Source organism: Martes martes (assembly GCF_963455335.1).
Source record: "Martes martes genome assembly, chromosome: 11".
Classification (NCBI taxonomy): Eukaryota; Metazoa; Chordata; class Mammalia; order Carnivora; family Mustelidae; genus Martes; species Martes martes.
This window is the reverse complement of record NC_137899.1, coordinates 14,259,391-14,281,857: the sequence shown is the minus strand read 5'-3', so window position 1 is coordinate 14,281,857 and position 22,467 is coordinate 14,259,391. Positions and strand designations below refer to the sequence as shown.

At 39.6% G+C, this 22,467-nt stretch overlaps 1 protein-coding gene across 1 annotated transcript in view; it reads right to left on the bottom strand.

The window, feature by feature from the left end:
- The window catches only part of AMPH (amphiphysin), a gene marked incomplete at its 5' end in the record, with an annotated part of 245,667 nt that overhangs the window by 112,235 nt on the left and 110,965 nt on the right, over positions 1–22,467 (bottom strand). The window contains one exon of the mRNA XM_080818126.1: positions 3,087–3,141. Within this exon, the coding sequence (XP_080674252.1) occupies positions 3,087–3,141 (55 nt within the window). The remainder of the gene's footprint in view (positions 1–3,086; positions 3,142–22,467) is intronic.

Genomic DNA, 22,467 nt, shown 5'->3' with positions numbered 1-22,467 from the left:
ATTCCAACCAGCTCTGAGGTCCCTTTTATGGAGTATGATTTGTTAACAGAACATGTTGGGGAAGAGTTCCTGGAAGGTCCTTTCTCCTTCATATGGGAATGTGTCCATTAGAAGTGGAAGCAGGACACAATCTGCAACATTGAAAGGCTGCTTTGATGCTGCCCCAGGGTCCCTCTGGAACTAACTCTTCACTTGGTGGATTCTCCTAGACCCTAGTAAGGAAAAGAATTATTCCAGTCTTAAAGGTTTCAAACAGCAATCTTCCTACTAAGGATGTAAAATTGACCAAAATACAGAGACTTGAGAAGGAGACTGAATTCACTCCTTCATTCAACAAATTTAGCCACATCAAAAAAAAATCAGCCAACATAAAGAAAATCCTGTGGGGGCATCTGGGTGGCTCAGTCGGTGAGGCGGCTGGCTCTTGATTTCAGCTCAGGTCATGATCTGAGAGTCCTGGGATCAAGCCCCATGTTAGGCTCCACACTCAATGGGGAGTCTGCTTGAGAGTCTCTTCTTCTCCCTCTGCCCCTCCCTCCACTCATGTGTGTGCTCTGTCAGATAAATAAAACTTTTTTTAAGATTTTATTTATTTATTTGACAAAGAGAGAGCGCAAGTAGGCAGAGTGGCAGGTAGAGGCAGAGGGAAAAGTAGACTTCTCGCTGAGCAGGGAACCCCATGCAGGGCTCAGTCCCAGGAATCCGGGCTCATGATCTGAGTCAAAGGAAGATGCTTAACCAACTGAGCCACCTGGGTACCTCAATAAATAAATCTTTAAAAAAAAAATCCTGTACTTGGGGCGCCTGGATACTCAGTCAGTTTAGCATCTGCCTTTAGCTTAGGTCATGATCCCAGTTTCAGGCTCCTTGCTTGGTGAAGAGCTTGCTGCTCCCCCTACGTGTGCTCTCTCTCTAACAAATAAATTAAATCTTAAAAAATACATATTAAAAAAAAAAAGCAAAGGCCACAACAAGGATGGACCTAGAGGGTGTTAAGTGAAGTAAGTCAGAGAAAGACAAATACGATTCCACTCATATATGGAATGTAAGAAAGAAAACAAATGAACAAAGGGGAAAAAGACAAAAACCAGACTCTTAAACACAGAGAACAAACTGGTGGTTGCCAGAGAGGATTTGGTTGGGGGATGGGAGAAAGAGATGAATGGGATTAAGAGTTCACTTATCGTGGTGAGCACTGAGTAATATATAGAATTGGTGAATCACTGTATTGTACACCTGCAACTAACATAACACTGTATGTTAATTATACTTCAATTTATAAAAAAGCAATGCCTTAGGAGACATGTGGACCAGGGTACGTATCTTGGCCATGCTGTTTATTAGTTGATGACCTTGAACAAGCTATTTAACCTCTCTGCACCTCAACTTTTTCATCTATAACATGAAGACGATGCAAGTACCTACCTCAGAGTCGTCATGAGAGTTAAAATTATATGCTTGTCCTATATGAGCTTAAATATAGTTTAGTTTATAAATCAATTTCACTAATGCTTTATTATTATGACAATTTTTTTATTCTTAAGATTATGATTTCATTACTTATCACTATTTTTGAAACAATTTCACACATCCACAATGAGATGACTAGAGTTAAGTTCTTGGAACTGGAACTGCTGTGTCTAATGCGATGCCCCATCCCCCCCCAAATATAGACATTTAGAGGCTTTTGCCAAATTGCTCTCCAGGGAAGCTGTCTTAGCAGCAGTATATAAAAGGGGTCTGCTCCCCACAGCTTTTTCAGTGCTATGCAGTATGGTCTTTTTCATTTTAATGTCTTTGAACATTTGGAAGAAAAATGACAGTATCTCCCTTTTGATTTTATTTAATATTCTTTGATTCTTTTGATTATCCATCCATGAGGACAAGTGAAACCATTTTTAAAACTTGAAACTATTTTTTCACACTTAATACCCATCTCCCAGTTCTTCTCTGGCTAATTTTTTCTTCATATGTTCTACCTATTTTTTTCTTTTCATCAACTGATATTCATTTAGTGTCTTACTAAGCTCACTTTCATTAAATATGTTGTTAAAATGATTTTTTAAACATATACATGAGTTTGATATATTTATGAGGTCAAATCTCTCAATCTTTCCCTTTACGGTATCTGTCTTTTGGGTTGGTTTTGAAAAGACCTCATCACCCAAAATTAGAGACTAAGTCTACTGTATTTTATTCTAGTGCTTTAGGGCATGTCTTTGTATACATATTTAACTCTTTACTAGATCTGTAATTGAGAAGGAGGGAGTAGATTATGAGCTTGAGAATCTTATTTTTTTCTGGATATTTCACTAGTTGACACAAGACCCCTTGCAGAAAATGAAACTTGTAAATAAAAGAGGCAGAATGAAAAAAAAAAAAAAGACCCCTTGCGGATGATCCATTCTCCACCCACTAATCTCAAAGTCTGCCTTGGGATCCATCACACCCATGGTTGCACCTGGGTCCACCTCAGTGCAGGCCACTCTACAAGGAACAGCAGGCAAGAACAGAGCATACCTCCTGACTGCCCTTTCCTATCCTCTACTACGCACCTCATTTCTTTGCCTTGCATGGCTGAGGCCAGGAACCAATGTCACAGCCTCTCTGTCTCCATCCAGTGACAGGGCTGCAAGTGCAGCTGATCTCTGTAAGTCACAGGTGGTCCAGGGCCATGATTTGTGACAACCCTCCAACTGCCTCTGCTGTGGTATCTTGCCCCTTCAGCTAAACGGCTGAAGTGTGAGTCTGTGAGTGGTCTACACTTGGGACATGCTCTCCCTTAGGGTATAAACCAGCTGCAGCTTTTCTGAAACAAGGTAACAAGCTCACCTTCCTAGAAATCTCTGGTGTGGGAGGCACTTATTCCTCCTTACCAGCATAACAGTAGACATTTTTTCCTTGTATATTCTAATTATCATTTCAATGGGAATTTGGGAGTGGGTGGAACGAACACCTGTGCTCAAGTGCATCTTGCCAGAAAACCAAATGGATTTGTAATTAACACTTAATCCCGCCACTCATGAATTTCAAGAACAATCTGTGCCTGGTAACGTAACACGCAGCAAACAACTCACACACATTACCTTTGATAGCTGCTAAATAGCCCCGGAGTTCTCGCTGAAGCCTGGTACCCTCTGCCTGAAAGACACACAAACACAGAGATGCTAAGAATCTTGTCTATATTTTGCATGGAAACACGTGAAAGGCAGTAAGTCTCAGAGTTATTATTACCAGAGGCTCATTCGTGAAAGAACATAAATATGTACACACAGACTAAATAAGGCACCCATGCATGTAAACATTTATAGAGATTTTATTCAGCTTAAAAGTAAAGGTAAGTAAGATTTTGCTGAGAATGGAAACTGACCCACCGGAGAACCGCCTATATATTCAAGAGCCAGCAAGTCCCTAAATGTTGATGCATGGAATACAACAGTTGGAAACTGATCACCACTGTTCAATATGGTAGCTACTAGCTACATGTGGCTGAGCGTTGCAACGTGGCTTGTCCAAATGGAGATGTACTGTAAGTATAAAATAACAGATTTCAGAAACTTGGTTCCAAAATATCTAATAAGTTTTATATTGATCACATGTTAAAATGATAATACTTGGGATATACTAATCATGTGGTTTTGGAATATAGATGAGGTTCAGCGGGGTGAGGTCTGCAGTCAATGGCCAAGAAAGAATTCTTGAGACATCTCTAGTGCAAAATGGTGGTTTACTAAAGCATGGGGACAGGACCCATGAGCAGAAAAAACTGCACTGGGGTTGTGAGGAGCAACTGATTATATACGAAGGGGTTGGAAGAAATAAAGAAAAAATGAGGTATTCAAAAGAACTTCCACATGCTAAAGAGGACCTACAAGGTACCAGAGACCTTGCCTTGTCAAGTTAAGGTTGTATTTCCCTCTAGCAAAGCAATAACAGAAAGACAGTGGGGAGCTTCCTGGAAGAATATCCCATATATCCCAGCCAGGAGTAGGGGGGAGGGGAAGTTGCAGGGTGTCAGCTTATGCTTTGCCTTCAACTAGCTTCTGCTCCCTCATCAACTGTATTATTAAAATGAATTTCACTCTTTCTACTTTATAAAATGTGGCCACTAGAAATCTTTAAACTACATTTGTGGTGTGTGTTATATTATTATTTGGCATCACCAAAATAGAGACAGTCGAAAATGATAAATTTTGACATAAAATCTTTGTTTTGGTTTGGATTAGACTTAGAAACTGTGAGACTAAAATGAGATTGCCAGTAGTGGAGAAATGAGGCAGGCAGGGGACGAGCACCAACACACGGTACATGATAAGCAAGTTACCAGGGTGGGTAGCCGAGCCTCAGTCTGTACACACTGGGGAGCTCTGGGAGAAAGTGTCAGACCCCCTTTAGATAACTGGAGAGCAAGGGAAGTGGGGCAGTCACTCATCAACTCTGATTAGTTAGATTAGCCATCAGGTTGAGGGCTGCTCCTGGGGGATACCAGAGAATGGTCTCAGGCAAAGAACCCCCCTTGTGGAGAGTAGATACTAAATCCAGTGGCCTCGGAAAGGGTAGGTACTAGGGCAATTGGAAATATTTTTAAAATATACATTTTAACTGCACAATCATTTAATAAACTTGCAGATAGCTAGCACACGGAATGACTCCACCTTGGTAATTAATGAAATAGCAACTATAATAGTCCTATTCAATTCAACAAGCATGTGTTAGCATTGAGCAAAAAAAGAGGGTAGGTATGAAGGGGGAAAAAAAACCCTACTGCCTTCAGTAAATTGCAGTCTTGTAGAGGAACTAAAGTATCGAAATAAAAAGTGCATTGCAAAGAAGGTTACATTTAGCTCTGCAATAACCATTCCAAGTATTCGGGGTACAAAGCAAAGAAAATGCTCACCACATTTAAAGACAGACAGTGATTAATACAAAGAAACTCTGAAACGGAGTGTTTAAGACTATGACTAGACCTCAAAAGGACTTCTGGATGAGACTATTTTTCTACATGATCTAGTATACAGAACGTCTCCACATGGTTTAAAATCAAAACTCTACATTTCTCTTGTTTTGCTGTACTACCCAGAAATATGTGGGGTGCCTGGGTGGCTCAGTGGGTTGAAGCCTCTGCCTTCGGCTCGGGTCGTGATCCCAGGGTCCTGGGATCAAGCCCCGCATCGGGCTCTCTGCTCAGCAGGGAGCCTGCTTCCCCCTCTCTCTCTGCCTGCCTCTGCCCACTTGTGATCTCTGTCTGTCAAATAAATAAAAATCTTAAAAAAAAAAAAAGAAATATGTTAAGGCTAACTACCACAAGCTAGATTTAAAAGAAAACAAAAAACAAACAAAAAAATATTCTGGATTTCTGGAGCATCAATGTAAAGTGGAAAACTGCAGGGAAAGGATGAGGAAAATGAATAGAACAACACTTGGGTAAATGTAGAGGATGAAGAGGATCCGAAGAAACGGGTGGAGTTAGATCGGGGTCCACACCACCACAAAAAGCATTTGGGAAAGAAAGAAGTACATCTTCCCCATACTTAAGATGTGTGATGTGAGGGGACTATCTGGATCTGAGTACCTAAGCCGAAATATAAGGCTGTGGGAGGCTGTATCATTGTTAAATCTACTCTGCCCCACACCCCCATGACCCAATCTGATCTGGGGTTTATTAAAGCACAGGGACAGGACCCATGGGCAGAAAAAACTGCACTGGAGTTGTGAGGAGCATCAACAACATCAACCATGGCCAATGAAATGAGAGTGGAAGTGCCACGCCCCTACTCCTGAGCAGTAAGAAGCCATCATGCAGTCCTGTCATTTCTTTCCCCTCTACCCTGTATCCTATAATGCCCCAAATGTGGGTTGCTTCTCCCGCCGGTATCATGGAGTGGAGAGAATGTGGAGCACAGCTGCTGTACACAGTTTCACGAGTGAGAAATCAACCTCTCTGGCCAAAAGCCACTGACATGCTGCTGCCAAAGCATCCCCTGCCCTAAATGGCCTGAGAAAATGGTTCACCATCAATACTGGAAATGCTGAGAGATGGAGAAGGCTGAAATCCAACAGAAAAAAAAAAAAAGTCAATAGAGTTAACAGAAAAGCACCAAAGGCATTGACAGAAACATTTCAGAAGCTAAATCAAATTGGGAGGATTAAGGACAGAGTGGACGGTTTAGCAAATGGAAGCCCACATGCTGGTCAAGCGATAGAAAGAGGTAAATGGTACAAAAAGAGAAGAAGTGAGGTCCAGAATCCTGCATCCTAATAGATGGCATTTAATTTAGAGAGAATACCCACAATCAGATGTGTGACTTGCCTGGACAGAGCTAGACCCAGATCAATCTAAAGCCTACAGCCCTAAGAGGTGCAATTAGAAGGCTCTGAATCTCCCAAGACCCCGCTTCTCAAAATGGGTAAGTGTCCACCTTGGGGGTACTTAATGGTCTGTCTACAGCACAGAGAGCCACAAAATACACCTAAAGAATCTCTCTGGAACATCAGTTTACTGAGGGTAGAGGGGAGCAAACGGAGAAGAAACCATTCTTTTAAACCACTAAGCCACCTGTTATGATGTACAAAGAAGACCTACACAGAGATTAACTGCAGAACGGCACAAACATCCCGTTTTCAGCTGTCCTCTTCAGAGCTCTACTGTCCCACCCTTCGTGGTCCTTCCCAGTAAGTGTGCAAGGCACTGAGCTAGGAAGAGCTTGTCTTTCACTTAGGAGTCTGCTTTCCCCTCAGAAAGCCATACAAAGCCAGCTGGTTATGAATCACCATGATCATTCAGAGTTTCTGGAAATCTCAAAAGAGTAGTGGGGAAGGATATTCTTTTCCCAAATGTTTAAGAAATAAAGCATGTCAAACTAATCCCACAATTGCCTTTTCTTTCTGAAAAAGAGAGAGCATGAAATAAATTCAGGCTTCACTCCAGACACTGCATTCCCCTAGCCCAAGGGAAGCAATGAACATTTTTTAAAAAAATGAAATAAGAATCCCAGAAGAAATTTTTTAGGTATCTAAGAGGGGCAGAAGGTTCAAATTAGACAATAATGGCTTAAACAGATGAGTTCAATTTAAGCAGATAAACTCAAAGTCTGATTTAAATAACTTTCTTCTTTTCCAATTATTAAAATTCTTAACTTTTCTTCATGATTATTAAGGTTCATAAATCATTTGGTAATAACCACCTTGAAGATCATCTAAAATTCTGCTTGAATCAAAAAGGTAAAAGGCTCTGGAGAGAAATTTCTCACCTATAATATGCCACAAAGTAGTTCTTCTACAGAACCAACTGCCTAATAAAATTTTCTTAACATCATTATTCGATGTGAATCACAAAGAGGTTTTAAATTAGAAATAAATTCTTATACCAAAGCTCAGATTTCACTGCATCTGAAATTTGTTCCATATTCCTCTGAAAATTACCATTTCAGTAATTCAGCCTTGAATTATGTATTGCACAGAAAACAGATTCAAAATTACACCATCTACAACTATATGAGTATGTTCTCCCTTTGAATCCTTTATGTTGTACTCTATAAGGTAAAATGAAATTATTACTCTAACTTGTGGGCATGTTCTCCCTAGGGCTTAAGGCACGATGAAGCCAAGTGATTCTATTATAATTAAGTTGTCTGATTGCCAACTAATACTCCTCCTCGGACAAGATCTAAGAAGGATTCTCGCCTACAACATTCCTTTCCCTGGCATATAGGATAATAATGTAGCTCTGGTGCTGGAGGTTCTTCATTTATTTTTTCAGTTGAATCATTTATCAGTGTCAGAAGCTGCTGCTTCTCCAGCCCAGACAATGCCGGGCCTCACTTTCTTCCCACACAGCCCAAGGGAGTCGGCCTGCTTTTCCTTTCTCATTAAAGCTACTTCTACCCACACACTCCCCTGGGTGTCACACTCTTGTAAGGCTAGGGAGAAGGAAAGAGTCTCCCTAGTTCCCTGCTTCCCAGCTGTCCTGGAAAACAAGACAGGATCATTCTGGGTTTCATCATGGAGATAATAAAAAAATCAACAGGCATGCAAAAAGTACACATGGTTTTAAAACCTTACAAAGGTCTGAGAATCACTGCCTCTAGTCAAAAAATATCTCTTTATTCCTTTGCTGAGTGTTATCTTAAAGCTGTTGCTTTCTTCCATTCCTTCTGTAAGCACTACTCGGGAGAGCCACATCCTCCCCCGAGGATTAGAGTGAAACTTAAAATCTAATTAAATAGTTAGAGAAAGAACACTGCAGGCACACAAACACGGAAGGTTTCAGATATCTGTCTTACTCAATACAAAGAAATAACATTCTTTATTAATTAAACTTGTTTCCAAATTGTTTGACATCAGATTGGTCCTCAGTAGAACCAATTCCTTAATTATTTGTATATATGTCTTGGGGTAGATGGGGGAGGTGGGCAGGTGTTGGGGGGGGGGGGTTCCCAGACATGCTGCTCCTGGATAGATTTCATCTAAAGTCTCTCTTCAGCACCTTGGACAGCCCCATTCTTCAAACAAAGATTTAACCTAGATAGTATCAAAGGGCCATTGCTGCATCAAAGTTTCCTACTGCACTCTGATAAGTGAACAGATGACTTTTAAACCCGTTTCCTTCAAAGTGAGCCAAGTCCCTAGTAAGAAGAACTACCACAGACTCCAAAACTCAGTAGTGTCTCAAAATCCTATAAGGCATTGGGCTTAAAAACAAGGTTGCATTTAGCTGTGGTGAATGACATTTGATGATTAATGAGTCAAGCTGTTTATTGTTTAGATATGCTAAATTCTGAAGCATTAAAAATATATCAATATTTGTTAATACTTACACCTAGAACTTCAGAAGCCATGAAGAGTTATAATTTTGTTAGCTTACCATTAACCCTGTTATTTCTGCCCAAAGAAAGAAGCCTCAGTTGAGGCATTAATTTGATTGAATTGTAGATACAATGCATAGAATGAATGAATAATTTCTAAGGAACTACACTCAGGGCAGCAATTACTGAAAATTCAAGGGCATGCCCACATACTACCATGTAATGATACCCCTGTGCAAGGGAGTGAATCATTCTGGCCCTGACTGTGCTTGCAAAACCAAATCCAGTGGATAGTACTCATAAGGTTATGCAAATCTAGCCAAATACCTTAAACAATAGCTATTAAACAACCAAGGGCTTTCTGAGTTGACTTGTTAAAATGTTGTGAGTGTAGTACTAATTTACATTTATAGGTAACTTTTGTCATAAAAAGAAAGGATGGACAGGAGAAAGAAGACACCACATACATTACAGAAATATTTTCATTAACTTGCCTCTCAGAAATTGTGATTTGATGCTCAGATAGAAAGCCAACAGTACTGACATATAAGAGTTGGATCTGAAGAGATATAATGTCACAAAGTTATGATTTCACAAAGGTAAGTCCTGTCATCTCATCTGTGATCATGAGCCTATAGAAGTTCCCATAGTTACATTATTATTTTTGGCCTTTTCTGACATTTTCCTCATGAAAAGGCTAAGTAACATTATCAAGTTAAAATTGGCCCAATTTCTCAGAGTTCAGACAGGTTAACTCAATCTCAAAAGCAATGCTAATAAGATTTCTTATCATTTTTGAAGCTTAGAAGAAAATTAGATTATCAAGGAGATGAAGTTTAATAAGGCCATAATCATCACCTTGATTAACAGGTGACTAATCTGAATCCACTTATGAATAAAGATAACATTAGGTCACTGAACACTAAAGACACTCTTGGTTTGTGAAGAAACAGAGCTCTTTCCCTATGACAAGTCAGATGTACTTATACTGGAAGATGACAGATTTTCAAAGGTAAATGCAGGAGGGTCTCTAAAATTTACATTTTTGTTTCCTTGCTTTAAGCTCTTTGTAGTTAACGGGAGTCATCATTAAGAACCTAGCATTGACTTGATAGAAAAATTTCTCCATTTCAATTATTTTTCTTTTGGCAGATATTAATGCAAAATATTTAAAAGAGAGAGGAAATCTAAATGGGTTTTGAAATCTGCACTGATGGCAGTGGAGGGTAAGAGGGTACAGGGACATGTGACAGACAGCAGAGAACATCTCAGCTTCCACAATTTCATCCCAGATTCCTGGCCCAATTTCCAACTCCCCTTGTCAGCAATTCCAAGAATATTTACAATCTGAAAAACAAATCAAATATATTCTTTACCTTTCAACAAAACAAAACCAATAATCTAGCTACTAGTAATTCCATATACAAATTTTCCATAGAATTCCCTTAAGCCAAATAACTCGATTTCATATAGATCTCTATTCCGGGCTTTCAGTAAGCTAACCCATGTGTGTAAGGGGACATAAGTGTCTAGTTAGAACTATTGAAGTCACCACATTCAGGTTGGATACCATGTGAAGATATGCTTTATTGCTGTTAGGCAATTGAGTTTGTGATCCCTGAAAAGCCGTCCCATTTTTTTTCCTGTACATGTATGCACATGTGTTAGTGTGTACATGTGACTCATAAGGTGCTTTAGGAGTATTATATAAACATTTTTTCAACCTTGGCCTTAATACCTAGAGCACAGTATTTAATATAGTGGAGAGGAAATCAACACAGAAATTCAGGGACACTCCACGGGACTCCCACCCCAACAATGGCTTATTGTTCAATGTCCCTTTCTGTGGGTGTGGATGTCTACGATGTTGCATTGTGACCAAACTGGACAGACTGTAAAAGTATGAGAAAAGCAACTACTCTGTCAAGTTATTAATGAGATGTATTAATAAGAGGGAAGGGGGTGCCCTGTCAATCATTTTACTAGTCACAGTATAATATGCAGAATGTTCCTGAAACTCCATTTATGATGTATTAGTTTTTTAGAGTTACCATAACAAAATACCACAAACTGCATGTATTAACAATAGAAGTTTATTTCTTCACAGTTCTGGCAGCTGAAAGTCCAAGACCAAGGGATTGGCAGGTTTGGCTTCTCCTGAGGCCTCACTCCTTGGCTTGCAGGCAGGTGGCCTTTGTTTTCATGTATCCTTGGTGTCTGTCCTGCGCCTTGTAAAGACATCCGTCATACTGGATTAGGACCCACCCAGATGATCTCATTTAATCTTAACTACCTCTCTAATGTCCCAGTCTACAAATATAGTCACAACTCTGAAGTATGCTGGACTTCAATACATAAATTTAGGGGTACACAATTCAGCGCATGATGATATTCTCAAAGCAAGTTCATAGTTCAGCAACACGATCCCAAAGTCTAACACTTACTGAGTGGTCCCTTTGTTCCAGATGCTATCCCAAGCCCGATTAAATCATGATCCTCAAATTAACTCCCTGAAGTCAGCACACTTTTACCAAAGAAAAGACTGAGATGCAGAGGCTGAGCAACTTGCCCAAAGATCCTACTGCTGGTAGACAGGAAGCCAGTACCAGAGCCCGGGGAGTCTGCGTGATTCGGACTCCATAATCTGCCTCCAGAGCCCACGTGCCTCACTGGCCTCCAGCACCTCTCTGTCCCCAGACTACAAATGCATGGATAACAGCTGAGGATGAATGAGGCTGTCCACGAAGAATCAGCTATTGATCAGTGACAATAGTTTAACGCAAGACATAGTTCTAATCTTGAAATTAAAATACCAACTGTTCACTTGTTTCGCTCAAAAGTTCACAATTCCCAGAGTGTATTCTATGGGGTTCGTGTAGCACAGTGGTTAGATGGGTGGTTTCTGGGATCACACTGCCCGGATTTAAAATCTGAGTTCTACTACTTTTAACTGCAACCTTGAGCAAACCACCTAACTTCTCTAGGCCTAGGATTCCTCATCACATCAGTAAAATAATAGTACTTACTTCCAAGAGCTATCATGAAGGTCAAGGGAGATAGTCCATGGAAAATACCAGCAGAGAGCCAGGCACACAGTATGCATTCCATAAAAGCTGGATGTTATTATATTACTATGATTATTCTACAAAATATTTTCAAAAGGAACTACAGGGGCTCCTGGGTGGCTCAGTCGTTAAGTGTCTGCCTTTGCTTAGGTCATGATCCCAGGTCCTGGGATCGTGCCCCACATTGGGCTCCCTGCTCGTTGGGAAGCCTGCTTCTCCCACTCCCCCTACGTATGTTCCTGCTCTTGCTGTCTCTGTCAAATAAATAAATAAAATCTTTAAAAAGAGAGAGAAAGAGAAATTACAAAGAGTAGGTATTTCATAGATGTTTGACTGACCTAAGTTTTGCTATATATTGTATTACAAAGGAGTATCTTCGTGAGGGATATGCAAAACCTCCCCAAAACAAGCTACTTGGGAATTTAGAATGCTGCCTTTATTCATACTCCTAAGTTTCAAATACATAATTTTATTTTTCAGAAAGATTTTTGTGATAGCTTTAAATGTTGCAATACTAGAGGAACTTAAAATACACGGGAATGATTTACACAGATAGGTAAGAGCGACTTAACATAACATCGGATATGAGAAAAATCAACTCACTATGATAAATAACTGTAATGAAATAAGACAGCATGAACAGCAATGGCCAAAAGAATCATCAGGTTCAGGCTCAAAATGGAAGCTTTTGTGACACATATTCAGTTTTCTAATACACAAAGCAGAATTAAAACTGTGGACTTCCAGGAGAATCAAGTGAGACGGGGTTTTGTACAAAACACTTCATGGACGTCTAAGCCTACTTGTGGGAAGTTTTCATAATAGAAACACCTCATCACTGCTTTTACCTAAGCCACCCAGATGTGCCTTGGAAATGTATCAATTCTTCAAGCTTCTTAGGTTGTTACTACCATCTGATGGCTCTTTAGAGCTTGTGCGGAAGTCAAGATGGGGAACCAGGAGTCAGTATTGTTATAAGGCCTCCAGGTGATTCTGACAGTAATTCGGGAACACCTAATGCAGTCTGTCACTGTGTCTATGGTGTAATTGACACTCAGTGTGTTGATGTAGCTATTGTAAGATGGCCAAAAAGACAGTTAAAAAGACAGTTAAAAAAAAAACAACACGGTGGCTCTGGGTTTCAGTCCATCAGCATCAGACATCCCTTCCAATGCCTCCGTCAGTTAGACTGCAACCCCAATGCACAGTCTGCATGGGGGTGCAGGATGACTTATGAGAGAGAATCACAGACAATGGGAGCAAATGATACTGATGCGAACCTGAAAATCAACTGCACCCCATCCAGGCAGGATTTCATGACCACTTCAGATAGCCTTCCTGTCTTCCTGGGCTTGGATGAGAGATGTGCCTTATTCTCTGCATCCCATTATACAACGATGCAATCAATCTGGGCATCATTTGGAGAGGAGCAACCAAACTAGATAACAAGCTTATTTCACAAGGGGAAGTGGAAGACATAAGGAATTGGTCTCTAACTGAAGGCTGAGTAATGGGATACGAAACCCTCCCCCATTCGCACAGTTAATTAATGTAGTAAGGGAAAATACAGTTAAAGCTAATAGCACAGGATACATGAAAGGAAACCATCAGAGTGATAACACAAAGAGCTTCCTCTGGAAGAGACTTTTTTTTTTTAAAGATTTTATTTATTTATTTGACAGACAGAGATCACAAGTAGGCAGAGAGGCAGGCAGAGAGAGAGAGGAAGCAGGCTCCCTGCTGAGCAGAGAGCTCAATGCGGGGCTCGATCCCAGAACCCTGGGATCATGACCTGAGCCGAAGGCAGAGGATTTAACCCACTGAGCCACCCAGGCACCCCTGGAAGAGACTTCTTAACTGGCACCAGGCACCACAGGGAGTGGCACGAACTGAAACCTGGCACTTCTGTAGTTAGGGCAAATTTTGGTGAGGTTTCAACTAAAGCTTTTCATTTATATACTATGCCATACCTAAAGAGATATTCTTTTATTTATTTGATTGATTTATTTAACACACAGAGATCACAAGTAGGCAGAGAGGCAGGCAGAGAGAGAGGGGGAAGCAGGCTCCCCAGAGCAGAGAGTCCGATGCGGGGCTCGATCCCAGGACCCTGGGATCATGACCTCAGCCAAAGGCAGAGGCTTAACTCACTGAGCCAACCAGGCACCCCCTAAAGAGATATTCTTATAGATGTAATAAGACAAATAAGAGTAAAGAGGATAAAAGATGGACAGGTTTTCCAATGCATGTTTTTGTTTTCTTTCTCCGCTCTAGCACTATGGACAGCAACACCTGAACAGTCACAGCAAGCAGATAAACACGTCTTGCTCTTTCAAAGCTAATGAGCAAAATAGTGGAGGATGAATGGATGTATCAGAAAATAAAAGAGAGACTATAGAAAAATATAGGAGAATTTGTAGAGCAAGGGCCAATCTATTCTTTTGACACCTACATGTTTCAACTCTCTATTCCCTTCCACAGAAGTCAATTGGATTGGCAATCATAGTGGGTTATACTTACCAAGAAAGGACTCTAAATCAAGACTATACACACAAACCCATCTTTTCCATTAAAACAATATTACCAACGAAGCTGACAGTCTTAACTAGGGGCTTAGTGGCCAGGATTATATTCCCTTGCTCTTTGCCATACAGTGAATGTACTACATCAGTTAAACTAAGAGTCTCATAGCTGAGCACATAACCATTTCATGGATATTTAGCACACTGTGGTTTGTGCTGGAGTGAGAACCTTTGCAGCAACAACTGACAGACACCCATCAAGCTAGGGAGTCTAGTTGGAAATGAGACTGTGGGAAGGTGTAGAAATCATTTTTTCTCAGAATATCAACTGGAGTGAGAGTAAACTTGTGTGGTAATGTTAAGTGGTGAAACTAGGATACCCAAATGCGTCATGGGCATCCGTATTTTTTCACAATCCTGTGTCTTTTTCTACTACTTTAACTGCTTAAAAAGGATGACTTTTGCACCCTAGACCACCAGCTTGACAAAGACAAGAACGATGACTGACAAGGTTATCATTCTGCTTCCATTGCTTTGTGCATAGCAGACACTCAATAATTATGTGTGGGGTCAGCCAAGAAATGCTTTCAATATACACTTATCTACAGGGAAGTTCTATCTTGCCTGTTGCCTATTACCTTCGATGAGGTACCCATGGCAGTCCCTCCACCTGTGTACAAGATCCTATGTCTTCCCGCATACTCAAGGACATGAGTCAGCTGTTCTTCCCTTTCTCTGTGATTCTTCGCATTTTCCTGCTATACTAAATGAGCCCCACTAATATACACGTATTTTTGCCATCTTTAAGAAAAACGTTCTCTTGACCCAACGTCCTCCCACAAACTACAGTTTTATTTACTTGCCCCCCTTTAAAGCAAAACTTGAAACTTCCTGTTTTCCAAGCTGATACCCTTCACCTTGCTCTATGTATTCTCTACTTACACACAAAAAACTTGTTTTTCTCTTTATAATTCTCATCATTTTCTAGATGACAATGTTATGCATTTATTTATTTTTTAAAGATTTTATTTATTTATTTGAGAGAGAGAGAGAGAGAGTGAATGGGGAAATGGGAGAGGGGCAAAGGGTAAGGGAGGGACAGAATCGCAAGCTGAGCACAGAGATTCTGTGCTGAGCACAGAGACTGATGCAGGGCTCCATCCCACGACCATGAGATCGTGACCTGAGCTGAAACCAAAAGTCAGCCACTCCACTCACCGAGCCACCCCGGTGCCCTGTAATCTTATTTATGATGTTTGGCTTATTGTCTGCTTCTGTGTTTTGGAATATGAGATCCACAACCGAAGTGATCTTTGTCTTCACTGAAGTTTCCCAAAGACCTAGATACATTCCTGGCAAGAAGAAGACACTTAATAAATGTAAGGCAGATGGATGTCTAAACAATTACATATTATTGTTCCAAACATGCATCTATCAAACTACAAAATTCCTTGAAAGTTGATATTATCAGGAAACATTTTAAGTTTTGGAAAATATTTGCACACTAAGATGATTTTGTTCTTTGTTTTGGGGTTTTTTGTTTTGTTTTGTTTTGTTTTTTGGTATACGCACATTTAAAAGATTAACAGTAAAATACATATTTGTATACCCAAACAGCTTAAGATACAAAATTATAAAAGTAAGTTTTCAAACCATTGTGCTCCTTACTTACTGCCTTTTCACTATTCCTGAAGGTTGTCATTCCCTTGCTTTTCTTTTTTTAATTATTATTATGTTCAATTAGATGGTTTTCGGTATTACAGAATTCTCACAGAAACGTAAAAGTTAGCTAGAACTAGGAGTATCTCTAGGGAAACTTTGTTTCAAGAGATGTAGACACACACAAATTCTTTTACAGAATATTATGTGGTCACTAAGTTTAAACTTTAATGGAAACCCATAAATTCAAGCAACAAGACTCAACAATTAAGCTTCTCAGAAGCAATTAACTGGTATCACTTCAATGTATTAATGCTCTGTGGTGAAAACACTGTCCTATCAGCGAAGAGTGAGCTTGCTCCAAGATACAATACATGGAAAAAAAAACCAAAACCTAAAATTGGAGAACATAACTGGGATTCAAGGACTGAAAAACATCCCTCTGCATAATTAAAATTAATTATATTAAGTTAGTAAATATACATAAGGCTCTTGGAAGACTGAAAATAATGTATGTGCCAGCTGATATTTATGAAGTAGCATGGAATTAGCATAGAACTCTCCTCCAGGGAGGGGCCAAAGCTTTGCTCTAGTCTTGATAATCCAGATTGGAATCAATTCAAGGCCGTATCAGACATTCTCCAGGGACTATTTTGCTGCCAAAAATTAAGATAAAATAGGAAAAGTAAATGACAATGAAGAAGGCTCTGATACTGAATGAATGAGGCAGCATGGAATATCTAAGACAAAAAGTAAAGACAGAGAATATGTGTGACAAGGAGGCATGTACTGGGGTGCCTGGGTGGCTCAGTGGGTTAAGCCTCTGCCTTTGGCTCAGGTCATGGCCTGACCTGGGTCCTGGAATCCCAGGGTCCTGGGATAGAGCCCCGGCATCGTGCTCTCTGCTCACAGCAGGGAGCCTGCTTCCTCCTCTCTCTCTGTCTGCCTCTCTGCCTACTTGTGATCTCTCTGTCATATAAACAAATAAAATCTTAAAAAAAAAAAAAGGAGGCATGTACTTACTAAGTACCTACCTGATAGGTGCTAGAGGGCATGGAAGTTTTTTAAATGACTAAGACAGGATGTCTTCCTTTAAATATTTCATAATCTAATGAGGACACAGATATACTGTCATATAAGAGAAATGGAACAAGAGTTACCAGATGAACTATAAAAGATGTACTACAGGAGTCTATAGAGGAAGATGCTGACTGAGGAGATGGAAAGACCTCATGCAGGAAGTACTTGTCAGTTGACTGTAAGAGAAGGTGGGATTGGAACACATGGATGTGACAGGTCAGGTAAGGGGGATTTAATCATAGGGAAGCACTTGCAGTGGGGGAAATGGAAGTGGAAGAAGAGCTTGGAAGTAAGCAGTTCAGTCCCTAAATGATATTGTTAGATGTGGACCACCAACTATTCACTCCACCAGTTTCCTTTCTGCCTTTCACTACACCAGAGCATCTGGATTCCTAACAATCTCCTCAATATGGTGCTACAGAGAAAAGCCACTTGCATCACAGATAGATGTACGGGCCAAATACTACAGGGCACAGTGGGATCAGATCAGGGTATGACTAAAGAAGGGTTTAATGCTCTGAATGTAAGAAGAAGCCCAAGGTAATTTGTAGCTACAAATAATTCATGTCCTACAAAACAGGGGATTGAATAAAGACCAAGACTAACCAAGCAGAATTTTCCCTAAGTCATGAAAATACATATTCTTAAAAGGCTAACTTAAGGAAATTACTCCAGACAGAAGACCATGGATTTTTCTGAGTTAGAATGTAGGTATGGAGTCAGACATATTTTTGAAGAACAGATAGAGCTATTGGTAGAGATGTTCTCAGGTGCAGATTGAGTATAACATACTGCTCCACATATCACTCTTGATTTATTTGATTTCATTAAAGGAAATGGAAACTTATCACCACCCCATATCTATGTTGTCTTCTTGATCTACAGACTATTCATTCTCTGTTGGAGAAGTTTCATGAGCCCCAACTTTCAGCAGGAACTTTCCTTACACACTCTTTGCTGAAATGTCACAAGAATTCTGTTCTGCTGGTCTGCCATGTCCACTTATGACAGGTCTTCACCATGCATCAAAAGACTCGCTTTCTCTCCTCTTGACAGCCTTGTCTGTTATATAACGGACCCAAAGATAAGTCTGACTAATTTAAACCTTGTATTCTGCTAAAAGATATCAAACAGTGGGCAATAAACTGAATGTGAAGGCAATCAGCCCCATATCTTATCCTTAATATCATACCATTAACAAATGTCATGAACATCATAACTGCATTTCAAATAGTTTGACCTCTTTTATCTTAAACAGTTCTGCTATTTCCTCCTTAACACAACTTAAACATTTTACTTTTCCACCTTCTCCTGGCCCTGAACAAACAACTTCTTTTCTCAAATACAGAACATGAAATAATGCTTAGTTTAAGTGGAAGTATTAAAACCGGACAATAGAAGGGAAATGCTCTATGAATAACAAACCTGTAATTAGCACAGGGCTCCTCTGAGATGAGTGAGCCATCATCCCAGTGTGGAGAATTCTTCCGTGACTTCCTTCAGCAGCTGCAATGGAGCCAAGGTCATTAGGGCCAATTCTACCACCCTGTGAAATGTATTACTACACTTCTTACAAGGAATTCCTGAGAAGGTGATGGGAACCACAATTCTTTAGGGACAATACAAACAAACCACATCTTCTTAATTGATAACTGTCATTCTATTAAAGTCTAAAAAGAAGACACTCCAATAACTTAACAGACTATATTAACTGCTACCTTTCCTTTAGGACATTAATAATGTTAATCATTTAGTATACTTGTACGTATAGTACTGCTTATATATTTGGTATAATGTAGCCCAGGAATCAACCCACAGACATGGATATTTTAGTGGGCTCCATTATGAAACTGAATTAGATGCCAACATTTAATAACTTAGTTATTTCCACTGGTGCATAGTCAAAGTTAGTGGGGATAGGGGAGGATCTCTTAGAAGTCCGGTGCCAAAAGCCAGGACAGAGAACTCTTAGCAGGCATACCACTACCCAAGGGGTATGCCAAGTGGCTGATGAGTCTTGGCCAACATGCGTAGAGTAGAGGGGAGGAGAAAAGGACAGGCCAATGTGAATCAGCCCAGAGTGAAGGAGCAGAGAACACTTTTGACTGGCACAACACAGGAGATGAGGAGATGGTCCACATTATCAGGAGATTGGTTACCTTAAAGGTTTTGCACAAATAAATACATATTGGGAATAATGGAAGCCAAATTCACCACTCTCAAAGAAGGAAATATAAATACGAACAAAGGAGTATCTCCCAAATCAGGAGATACTGAACTGTAATTAGAGATGCCATGGTTTCAGATAAATAGATGAGAAAAAACACAGAGTACGTTATAAATACTGTTCAGTTAGAAGACTTACAAGCATGATACCCTAGAACCAAAGGATATAGCCAGCACTCAGGTCCTAGTTTCTAAATGCCATTCTTCACTTAAGAAGACAACAAACCCAGGACTCTTTAAAGAAACAACTCATTTGAAGGCTGGGTAGGGCAAGCACAACATGAACTTAGAACATTCTGTGGCAAAATGTTAAAAAAAAATTTTTCTCAAAGAATAATGGGGACACAGAAGTCACTACCAGTAGTTCCCCTATTGGCTAAATTTAACGCAATTGTGCTTCCAAAGGACTAGTTTATTACTAGTCAATAAATAAATAAATAAACTGTCAAATAATAAAATCTTTTTAAAAAACCAAACTTATTGTTTGTTTGGTTTTTTTTAAGATTTTATTTATTTATTTGACAGAGATCAAAGGTAGGCAGAGAGTCAGGCAGAGAGAGGGGAAAGCAGGCTCCCCGCTGAGCAGAGAGCCTGATGCGGAACTCGATCCCAGGACCCTGAGATCACCACCCGAGCAGAAGACAGAGGCTTAATCCACTGAGCCACCCAGGTGCCCCAGGACTAGTAATAATGTTTTATAACCCACTGAATGAAATAAGAATCTCTAAGTCCATACAAAGATAATTAATTAATTAGAAGAGAAGGGGACATTTTTACTATGGAGCAGAATGCTAAGTAGTAAGTGTAGAAGGAATTAGGAAAAAAATCACTATTTAGCAACCATCAGAATAACAGCAATTTAGACAAGAAGCTTCAACTGATAAAACCAATAGGTGAAAGTCTGCAGAAGGGATAGGGCATTTACAGAGTCTTAAAGTCTATCTCCACAAAATACTTCTAAGATTACCTATGGATTTAAAACTAAGGACTAGAGCAATCAAGCAGACAGCCTCTTTCTAACCAAGTGATAAAAGCTGACATCCATAGCAAAGGCATAAATCAGAATCATGTGTGTCCTGATATCACACACTGGGAAGATCCTGCCACAGAGGGTCATATCAAGCTAACACAAGAGATGATCAGGCAAAGCCAAGTCAAGAGACATTCTACAATTAAACACTGCTCTGTACTCAAAGATCTGAGGATCATGAAAGACAAGAAAAGACTGAAGAACATCTTCAATTTTAAAGAGACTAATGGGACTTGACAACTAAATGCAAATCTTACTGTGGAATGGCCCCTGGACCTTGAAGAACATAAGTGAACAATATGTTGAAAATAATTTCTCCCAGTCTGTAGCTTGTCTTTTCCTTCCCTTAACAGGGTCTTTCTCAGAGCAAAAGCTTTATCGCAGGCAGATTCAGGGTCCGTAATAAATTAGGTGATAATATAGGATTGACGGTCATTCACTGATTTTGATGGATGAACTGTGGCTCTGTAGGAGAGTGTCCTTTTTGTATACTAGAGAGATAATAGGTGTATGGGATGGACAGATGGATGGATGGATGGTTGGGTGGATGCATAGATGGATGGACAGAGAGAATGATAAAGTAATTGGAAAACCTAGGTAAAGGGTATACAACAGTTCTGTGTATGTTTTATAACTTTCTATAAATTCAAAATTATTTAAAAATATAAAATATATTAAATCAATTGAGATTTCATGTAAAATGCAGATTTCACCTTTTCTGGGGAATCAGATGTAGCAACTCTGGGCCCCATTCTCATGTGACAAATGTGAGCTGGCACTGATAGCTGCTTTTTTTACACCCTATGCATTCTGTAATTCAGCCCAAACCTCACCACTCATTGTTTCTCTCCTTGCTTACTTCCTCATTTATGTTCCCTCTCCCATCTCTGTAAAAATGTGAGCCTTTGACTCTTACCTTAAAGCACTTTTATCTGATATAAGCAGTAGGTGGTCAGCTTTTTCTAAGTAAAAGTGTGAAAGGGGATGTTTTTCAACAGAAATTTTTATTGAGGTAACTGCAGAATCCCATGCAGTTAGAGAAAGTAATACAGAGTCCTTTATCCTGTACCTAGTTTCCCCCACTGTTGCAATAACTATAGTGAGAACAATATCACAACATAGATGCAATCCACCAATCTTAATCTCCCAGTTTTTACTTGTACTCATACATGTATGTGTATTTAGTTCTATACAATTTTATCCTATGTATAATTTCATGTATCCATCCCCACAGTTAAGACACAGAACTGATTCTACCAGGACAAGGATCATTTGTGCTAACTTTTGTAAGCACACCCTTCTCCCTTCTCCCTTCCTTAACACCTGGAAGAATAGTGATTCTTCCCTCCCATTCTGCCATTTTGTTATGTCAATAATGTTTGTTACAAATGGAATCATACAGTATGTAAAACTTTTAGGGCTGGCTTTTTTTCACTCAGTCAAATTCCCTAGAGATTTATCCAGGTTACCATATCTACCAGTAATTTCATCTTTATTGCTGAGTAATACTGCATGCTGTGGACATAGCACAGTTTGTTTAACCATTCACCTGTTGAAGGATATCTGGGATGTTTCCAATTTGGAGTCATTATAAATAAAGTTGCTATAAGCATTTGTGTATATATAGGATATTGTATGAACATAATTTTTCACGTCTATGGAAATGAGATAAATGCTGAAGAGCACAGTTGTTGGGTTACATGACAGTGCATGACTTTTACAGAAATTTTTCAAGAAACAGTCAAAATGTTTTCCAGTGGAGCTGTATCATTGGTACCCAATGCATGAGTAATTCAGTTTCTCCACATCCTTGCCAGCATTAATGTTCTTTAGTGTTATCACTAACTTTTATTTTAGCCATTCTGAGGTATATACTGACATTATATTTTTAGTTTGCATTTCTCTGATGGCTAAATATATGTTAGACATCTTTTTATGAATGGCTTCTCTGCCATCCAGATATCCTCTTCAGTGAAATGTCTGTTCATAGCTTTTGAGTATTTTCTAACTAGATTGTTTTTGTTTTATGCTGTTGAGCTTTGAGAGTTCTTTATATGTTCTAAATATTTGTCTTTTTATCC